This window comes from Balaenoptera physalus (assembly GCF_965194825.1).
Source record: "Balaenoptera physalus genome assembly, chromosome: 5".
In the NCBI taxonomy this organism is placed as follows: domain Eukaryota; kingdom Metazoa; phylum Chordata; class Mammalia; order Artiodactyla; family Balaenopteridae; genus Balaenoptera; species Balaenoptera physalus.
In genome coordinates this window covers 109,487,361-109,496,270 of record NC_138884.1, presented here as the reverse complement: position 1 = coordinate 109,496,270, position 8,910 = coordinate 109,487,361, and the positions used below count along the sequence as shown (strand labels likewise).

The following is an 8,910-nucleotide window of genomic DNA, read 5'->3' as shown; positions in this document are numbered from 1 at the left end:
TAAACTAAAAGTTTATAAATTAAAGGAAAAAAAATACAACGAATAGAACTTCCAAATTTCACAAATCTTTTTAAAGTTAATACTCTAGTTGAGTGCACAGTGCCCTTAAGGAGGCGACAAGCGGCGAGGTTGACACGAGGTTGACAGGATCACCTGTCTTAGGTTGCAGGGACAGGGATGGGAGAATCCTGGGTCAGGACGCAGGAGTCGCCGAGGCTAAACGGTAGAGACTGGGCCCAGCGGCCGAACTGCAGAGGACGCCGAGGAAAGGCCGGTCAAGGATATTCACATTGAATACAAAAATAACCATCATTTGAATACAAGCAACTGAAAAGTGCTACAAGTTTTAACCTCCGAAAGAAAGAAAGAAGGAGAGAAAGAAAGAAAGAAAGAGAGAGAGAGAAAGAAAGAAAGAAAGAAAGAAAGAAAGAAAGAAAGAAAGAAAGAAAGACAAGAAAGAAAGAAAGAAAGAAAGAAAGAAAGAAAGAAAGAGAAAGAAAGAAAGAAAGAAAGAAAGAAAGAAAGAGAAAGAAAGAAAGAAAGAAAGAAAGAAAGAAAGAAAGAAAGAAAGAAAGAAAGAAAGAAAGAAAGAAAGAAAGAAAAGAAAGAAAGGTTCTGCGAAGGACTCCTGGGTTTCCTTTCTCCTGGTTCGGGGGCTCCCAGGAGCTCCCCCAGTTGGTCGCAGCCTGGACCTCCGAGAGGGAAGATGCGGGGCCCTTGCCCTGCCCTGTGCTCAGAGGCTCCCTTCCATACATTCAGCACCCAATTAGGCGCCCCCACCCGAGCTCTGACACCGGGGAGGGGTGGGGAGGAGGGCCCGCAAACCAAACATTTCATGGTTCAATGAACCCCTAGCCTGGGGCTCCTTGGGGCTGCCAGGGCTCTAAACCCCTTTGTAACAATTGCAATTTCCAAAAATAATAGATATGTAGATACACATAGATTGGTAGCATGGATACCATGAACTAGTGTGGCCTAGCGCACGAAGCTCCCGGCAGGCCTGAAATTCTGGGATTCAGGCTTGTGTGGTCTCCAGGAGTTCTCTCCTCTCTGGGAAACGCCATCCCCAGGCAGACAGAATCCAAACCTAACATTATGGTGGTAATAAATAATGTCCAAGGGCTTCCAAGCAAGTGGGGTGGGGGGTAGGAACAGGGTCCCTAGGCCATAGGATGCCTCTGTTCAAACTAGAAAAAGGCGCCCCCCTCTGGGTAGACCCAGTCCCGCTGCCAGGGCGCACGTCCTGGAGAGCAGAGCCAGGGCTGGATTTCATCCTCCACCTGCCCCCTCCGCGGGGCGCCCCAGTACAGGGCACAACCTGCACAGCCATCAGCGCCCGTCTGGAGCTGGGGCGCGGGGGTCATTCGCTGCCTCACCCCAGGCCGGCTCACTGGGTGCCCGCGGCGGCCGCACACGTGGAGAGTGCCCAGCCGGGGAGGCAGTAATAAGGGTAATAGTAGGAGGGCTGCAGTGGCAGCAGCGAAGGAGGCCGCAGCACCTCTCCGGGCAGGTACTGTCTCTGGTCGTCGCGCACCAGCACCTTCACTGCCACCTTCTTGGCGGCGGGTGCCGAGGCCAGTAGGTCGGCGGCCATCTGTCGGCGCTTGGTCTTGTAGCGACGGTTCTGGAACCAGATCTTCACCTGCGTCTCGGTGAGCTTCAGCGACGCGGCCAGGTCTGCGCGCTCGGGCCCGGACAGGTAGCGCTGGTGGTTGAAGCGGCGCTCCAGCTCAAAGACCTGTGCGTGGGAGAAGGCGGCGCGCGAGCGCTTCTTGCGCGGCTTGGGCGCCACGGGCTCCTCCTCCTCCTCTGCGCCGCCCGCGGGCCCGCCGCCACTGCCGCTGCACAACGTGGGCACGCGTGCGCCTCCTGTGCCAACGCCGTCTTCCTCGACCCTCGGGCTGCGGTCGCCTGTGGACCCAGAGGGAAGAGAAACGAGACACTGTCAGTGCCGCAGAGGAGTGAGGTCCGGCCTCAACCGCTGTGGTCGGGGTGGGGGGCGGAAATACACTTTCATGCCGCGGGAGTGGTGTGGAGGGCCTGGAAGCCGCGGGTCCGGGAGGCAAGTCTTAGAACCCTGCCCCACTCGCTTTCTGCAGCTAATCTTGTTGTGAGCCGGAAACGAACTCAGCCGCTGTATCAACGCTGTGCTGCCAAGATCCAGCTCCTCGCCCTCTCTGGGCTCCAGGCTCCTCTCAGCAATGTGGGCATTGGGCCTGAGCATCCTCGCAAGCCTTCTCCGCCCTCAGCCCTCAGCCCTCAGCCCTGGGGTTCTAGATGGCGTTTCGGATACTCTCCCTGGGTTCACCCGCCTCCCCACACTCAGGCTCACACACGCATCGTCACAGCACACACGTGTTGGCTGCACGTAAAGAGCAAGTGGGGAGACGGATCCTGGAGACAGAAGTATTCGGAGTCTTACGCCCCCATCCACCCGGAATTGTGGGAGGGCTATGGCAATAGGCTGAGCCAAGACCATAGGTAGGCTTCTCCCTCTCTTACAAAGGCAATGAAAGGAGGGCTGGGATTGGGGGTAGAGGGGTGTCCCTGCTTCGAATCCTTGGACCCTAATCTGACGCCAGCTCCTCCGCCTCTTCCCCGCTCTCCCCGCAGAACCCTAGCAGGGAGGTCCAGCACTCTGGCCTGCAGCAGATAATATTTGCTTGGGGCCAGCATGAGGCCTACGGCACCGTCCAACCGACGGGGCAGGCACGGGGGTCTTTCTGACCAAATGACGTGCCAGCTCGTGGTTGAGGAGGTTCCTCCCCATGCTGAGTCTGGGATGACCTAAATCAAGCCCCTCTGCCTTCAGCTGGCTGCAGGGTTTGCCTCCAGCTCTTGGGTCCTCAGCCCGGCACAGGTCTCCTGGGCCTGGGGTCTGGGAAAGCTAAATAAACCCTCCTCCCGAAGCTCGGGCTCGGTTGGCCTTCGGCTCACTTGAAATTATCCCTCGTTACCTATCTTTGAGCTGCGGGGTGGGCTCTGAGACCTCGAGCTGGGAGCATCTCCGATCTCTGGGCCAGGGCCTGGATACTGGCTACCCGAGGTTTCTGGGACCCTCGCTCTTCCCTTTCCTCGATTTTGGGGATTTGGAGACAGACTCGGCCGAAGTCACTGGCAATGGACTCAAAGCCAGGGTGCAGTGGTTCTCTCCCAGTCTGGTCTAAAGCACACTGCCCCACGACGTCGTCTGAGGCTTTACCCCAGGACGCAGCGTTCTGAGGAGTTTCTCGGTCCTCTCTCGGGCTCATTTGCCGGAGAGTTAGAGCAGCCCGCGCCGGTGCGCAGAGCTTAGGGCCTTGGCTAACCCGGGGCGCCCAGGGAACAAGGTGCTAACAGCAGGCCCACCCCACTCGGCGTAGTTGCTCTCCTTGCCCAACCCCTCAGCCCGGCCCCCTTCCCCGCGAAGCCTCAGCCGACCTGAGACGCTGGCCGACATCTCACTGTCGCTCCGGCCCGCGGCTTCCTCCTCCAGGTCCTTGGCTGCAGGCAGCTCACAGACCGGCTGGCCGAGGCCCAGGGTCGCCCCTGCACGGCAGGCCCCGCTGGCCCCCGGCGGGTCCGCGCAGCGCCGCCCGCCCTCGTTCTCCTCGCTCAGCGCCGAGTCCGAATCCCAGCCGCCCGGGCTCTCCGTGGTCCGCCCCGCAGCCGTTCTGGTCCCAGGAGGCGACGCCAGCAGAGAGTCCTCGGCGCCCCCCAGCGCGCCCGCGTCTGTCTCCCCAAAGAGCCGCCAGCAACAGACAGCGGGCGCCGCTGCCACCGCTGTACCGCCGGGTACGGGGCGCCCCTCCGTCGCGGGCAGCCCGCCGCGCTCCTCTTTCTTGTTGAGGATCGCCTGGATGGAGAAGGGCGTCAAGGTGTTGGCGCCGCGCACAGCCATCTGCGCCGCGGGCCGGAGCTGCCGGCCGGGCGGGCGGCTGGGGCGCGGGGCAGCTCCGAGCTGAATGGAGCGCGCGGGCCGCCGCAGCGCGAGTGAGCCCCGCGAGCGAGGCCCCTGCAGCCCACTCCTGGGCTGCCCAGCAGCCTCCGCCCCCCTCTGGCCCCGGATCAGCGCCGACCCTCACCCCCACTTCCGAGGCCCACCCCGCCCAGAGACCCCCTCCCCCCCAATCCAGCGCCAGAAGCTCTCCTTTCGCAGCTCAGCTGGATTATCTCATCGCCTCGCGCCCTTAGGGGCGGGCCGGGGTCTGGCCCTCGGAGGACGTGGGGGGAGGATCAGTGAGGCCCCTCTGCGGCTGCAGTCCCCTCCTGAGCGCCTCCGGGGTGCACTGCCCGAGTCACTTTTTCTTTGCTCCTCTGTCTCTTCCCCGCCTGCAGGATTTCGCTTCTGGATCGTCGTCTCCTTTCCCTGCTGGGCCGGCTCTTCCGGAGCCCACCCCCAGCGGCGGCGGCGGCGGCGACGACGGCCGCTGGATTCCGAGAGGCGCGGGGCACCCTTTTACCCCCTGTCTTGGTTTTATCTGTTTCTTCTCTCTTTCCTTCCCCAGAGTTCCACCGTAGCCCGCCCCCCCCCCTCCCGCCCGGGTGTCATTCCTCACTGCTGAGTGACAGCCTCAGGCCACGCCCCTTCACTGGGCTGTCCCGGGAGCTCCCGGCCGTCCATTGGTTGGCTCCGGCTGGACGACGTCGACTTGAACAGACAAAACGGGGCACGTTGCGCGGAGAAAGTCAGGGTCTGACTTAACCCCTTTCCTCCCAAGCCTGGTCCTCGAAGCATCCTCCAGCAACAGAGAGGCTCACCCACCTAGACACGCTAAAAAACCACGATTCTTACCTCTACAGATGTAGCCACCTATTCTAGCACTTTTATGGAACACGATATTTAGTTGAGTCAGATCTAGGAGGGAAACCCAAAGTTAACGCAGTTCCATAAAACGCGCGCGTAGTTTCTGTTCTCTAGGGAGGTTTATAGATTCGAAGAATGAAATGCTTCTTCTTCTCCCCTTATACTTTCGCGGATTCCTCACTGGAATATTAATTCTTTTCTCTGAAATAATAAGTGGATTAAAATCACTGTAGAAATAGTTTTCTTTCCTCACCGGATTTTATTTGTTTCAATTTCTATAGAAGAATTAAAAAGGAAAAGATGGTACAGATAGAGCTAAAGTCAGGAGAGAAATTAGAGGGCATCTTTGGGAGAGTTTCTGGAAATTGCGCGGTCATTTCCCTGGGCTGTCAAAACTGAATGCACTTGGAGTTTGCTAAATTTTACACGAGGAAGAAAATTGAAACTTTGTTCTTTAAATATTCTGTTACTTGTGAATTGAAAAAATATGTTTTTGTTTAAAAGAATATCTGAGAACTACCATAGTAAAGATTCTGAACTGATGACATTAATGCGCTTTAAAAAAAAGAGTAGTGCATTATTTTAAGTAGTAGAAGCCAGGCTAAGAAACACAAATATTGTGGATATCTCAAAACATTTGTTGCCTATTTATATTACTTATTTTTAAATGAAGAAGTTGCTTAAGGAACATACTTCACTGTCTTCCGTAAATTTTACCAGAGATTTACGTTAAAACCAAATACACAATTTGAACCATTAAATACGTTTAAAGAACTGTGATTTTAATTTAGTAAATTGCTGAGATTGGTGGCTTTGGTGCCACTAAAACAAATAATATTCGCCCTTGTAGCTTTCTTTTGGGTGGTTCTTTTTCTACACCTCAGGATGAAATACATTAGTAGTTTTCAGGGTCAGTGGGGGGGCTTCGCAGCATCTATACTTTCCAGCATTGCAGCCACGTGATGCTCTTTTGCATCCCAAATACACTACAGTGCAGATCCTGTAGTGTATTTGGGGGCGGGGAGCCTCATCCTTGAAGAGGTCATTGCCCATTTATAGCCCTTTACTACTGCTTCAGTTTTGAGGGAAAGGTGTTTAAATTTGGTGTCAGTAGGTGGCAAGTGTAAGGAACGGGATGCTCTTCAGGCCCAGAGGGGGAACAGAACAGAATGCTTAAGAGGTTTCAAAAGAAAGCTGTCCTTTCCTTCCTCCCGCGGACCTTCATTTATTAAGTTACACCCCTCTCCCACCACCCTAGACAATTTGTTGTCACTCTCTGGGGGCGAGTTGAGGAGGAGATTGATTGAGACAGTTCACCCAGAAGGAGAGAAACGGGCAGGTGTGAACTGCCTGTCGCAAAGAGCCATCCCTTTGTGGGGTTAGGACTTGATGTGGACAAACACAGAATGAGTCCGTACACACAGGCAGGCAGAGATGTCTGCGGGTTGAGTGACTGAGTATTAGAGTGAATTTGGGGGCTATACAAAGACTTACTTGAATATATAACCACCACTTAGTTGCCCGCCCCCCCGCCAATTTTTTTAAAGAACCCCAAATCAAAGAAGAATATACCCCTTGCCACAGGCTTGGGTAGAGATTTTCAAAGCTTAGAAAGATGCAATTCGGTGACTTTGAGTTGTCCGTTTTTTGGTGTGTGCCCGGGGTATAAGAAAGTGGCCGCATTCCGAGTCTTCAGGAGGCTCACGGAGAGGGAGGCTCGTGTCATCCCGGGCAACTGCGGCGGTTAGTCAATCTTTAGGTCTGGGGAATGGCTGCAGGCAGGGCCGGGAGTTGGGTGTTGGCGGAGAGTAAACACACGGGTCTGGAACTACCACTAGAAGCTGTTGGTGGGGTTGGGTGGGAATGAAAAGGCTTTGGGGGCCGGTGAGCGGAGGTGCACGGATGCACAGAGGCTTCCCCGGGTACGTGGGGCCGGAGAGTGGGGGTGTGTGGCGAGGGCTCAGCAGGTCAGCTCATGTCGCAGGGCTTGGAGATCGCGGCGATAGGGGCCCGCCGGGGCACCGCTTCCAGTCCATAAAGGGCGATTTGCTCCGCGCTTGACCGAGAGCTCCGGGGACCCACGGCTGCCTGACGGCGCCTGAGGTTCGGTGGGCGCCGAGCTCCGGCCTGGGCCGGCCCCGGGAATCTGCGGAGCTCGGGACCCCCCTCGGCCGGCCAGTCTTCGAGGGGGCGCTAGGCTTGCTCTGCGCCGGTGCCTTCCTCCCCGGCCCCTCGCTCAGCTCTGTCCTAATCTTCCCCTTCTCCTTTCCGACTTCCACCCTCGACCTCCGCTTCCTCCTCAGCAGTTTTGTTCCTGCGCGCCCCCTACATGCCGTACCCTCCAGCCCCGGGAACAGCCTCGAGCCGAAGCGCTGCCGGATGGTGGGGCTTTCGCGGGCCGCAGCGCAGCGCAGGATGAGGGTGGGAGAGCCGAGGGGCCCGGGAGGAGGCAAACCCCATTACTCGGGCGCACGCTGCAAGCGGCTACGCACGTTCCCGCGCTCCCGGGACCCGCGTCCGCGGGGATTTTCCTGTGGGGCCACCGCGCGCAGCGTCCCTGCCGCCCTCCACCTGCGCCCGGGGCAGGATGGAGGGAGATACGGAGAGGAGACCGTCTCCTGTGCCCAGAGCGGCCCGAGGGCGAGCGCCAGAGGCTGTTTTGCAGTGGGGGGCCAGGCGCGTCTCTCAGACGCCAACGGCGGTGACCGAAGTCACCTGCCGTCTCTTGGCCACAGTTTCCAGTCCCTTAAAACGAGGGTTTTTACCCGGTGCTCTCCGATGCCGTTGCTAAGTTTCGCGAGCTGAAGGGCGGGGAGAGGATGCCGGTGCTGGCTCGCCTGGTAGGAGCCAGATCCAAGGCAGGCCGCGCTCGGCACTTACCCTCTGTCCCTATCCACAGGCTCCCGAGGGCACTCCAAGCATCCGAAGAATCCCAAGCATCAAGCAACACGCCACTTTCCCGCCAGCAGACACTGGCTCCTGGGTTCCTAAGTCATCCGGTTTCACACCCCACCAGGATTTTTCACGTACGTGGTCCAGGTATATCAGACCATTACTACAGGCCGAGGTAGTTTTATATTTAAACAAATGTTGCTCACCAACAATGTGCCGGGACCGCAGCTTATTGTTTTCTTTAATCTACATAACCTTGAGGGTGGAGTGAGTAGAAGACATTATTATCCCTATTTTACAGATGAAGAAACTGAGACTCAGGGAGTTTAAGTGATTTCACCATCAGTAAGCAGCTAAATCAGGATTCACATCTGAATTTGTGTAATGCCGACCCAGCTGGGTTTTCTACTCTAACTGCTTTTCCTCATAAACCTTCACGTTTATTCTCATTAAATATTTCCCATCGTCTTCCTTACTTATTTCTATGCTACGCATTCATCAGAAAAGGAACTTCGAACTTAAGGAAATCAAAGAAAGAATTCAGGCAGGAAAATCTAACGATTTTTTCAGTTTCGTACTTTTGAAAATAAAGAACCCTATGGCCTGTGGATCTGAACCTAAACCTTGTTATGTAGAAGGAAAGAAATACGCCATTGTTATTCTAATTAATAAACTAACCCATGTGTAGAGGGAGACAGCAGGTGATGGAAGTTCCGTTGAGTTCAGAAATATGGGGACCTGGGTTTTGCTCGAGGCCCTGAGATGCTGCGATACGTCCTCACGGAAGACATTTTTCCTTTGGAGCTAGTTTTCTTACCTGTAAAAAGCCAGATTTGGAAATCACCTCTCAGGCTTAAAAAGAAAAGTACCCTTTTCGCCTGGGTACAGTGGAGGGCGAGCGCCACCTAGCGGGCACCTCTGAGGGATGTGAGGATACCAAGGTAGAGAAGTAGTGTGATAAGTAGAGTCAAAAAGAGAATGTTGGTTTCATAAAACGGAATGTTTTCGCTCCTAGTTTTATGTTTCCACAGTCTCATGTTGTCAGGGATATAATAACCGAGGTGTTGCATTGAAGAGACTCAGCCAGACACAGTCCGGACCCCCACTGAAGACTCACCTCCCTCAAGGGGAGGGGGAAACGATGGGGCGGTTGCAGTGGGAGCCCAGAGATCTCCTGGACTAACATCTCCTTGATTCCTCTCTGCTAGCTCCGCTGACTGCCTCTTGTGCAG

At 55.7% G+C, this 8,910-nt stretch overlaps 1 protein-coding gene across 1 annotated transcript; it reads right to left on the bottom strand.

Annotated features, from left to right (window-relative positions):
• Positions 1 to 607: 607 nt before the first annotated feature.
• NKX3-2 (NK3 homeobox 2) lies at positions 608 to 4,415 on the bottom strand. Its single transcript, XM_082462559.1, has 2 exons — positions 3,421 to 4,415; positions 608 to 1,911 (listed from the first exon to the last, which is right to left on the bottom strand). The coding sequence occupies exons 1-2, from the start codon at positions 3,878 to 3,880 to the stop codon at positions 1,388 to 1,390; spliced, it is 984 nt and encodes a 327-aa protein (XP_082318685.1). The 5' UTR covers positions 3,881 to 4,415; the 3' UTR covers positions 608 to 1,387.
• Positions 4,416 to 8,910: the final 4,495 nt, after the last annotated feature.

Coding starts and splice junctions, on each gene's coding strand:
- NKX3-2 (XM_082462559.1), bottom strand. CDS start 3,880: ATGGCTGTGCGCGGCGCCAACACCTTGACGCCCTTCTCCATCCAGGCG. Junction 1,912..3,420: donor GATGTCGGCCAGCGTCTCAG/GTCGGCTGAGGC, acceptor CTGGGTCCACAG/GCGACCGCAGCCCGAGGGTC.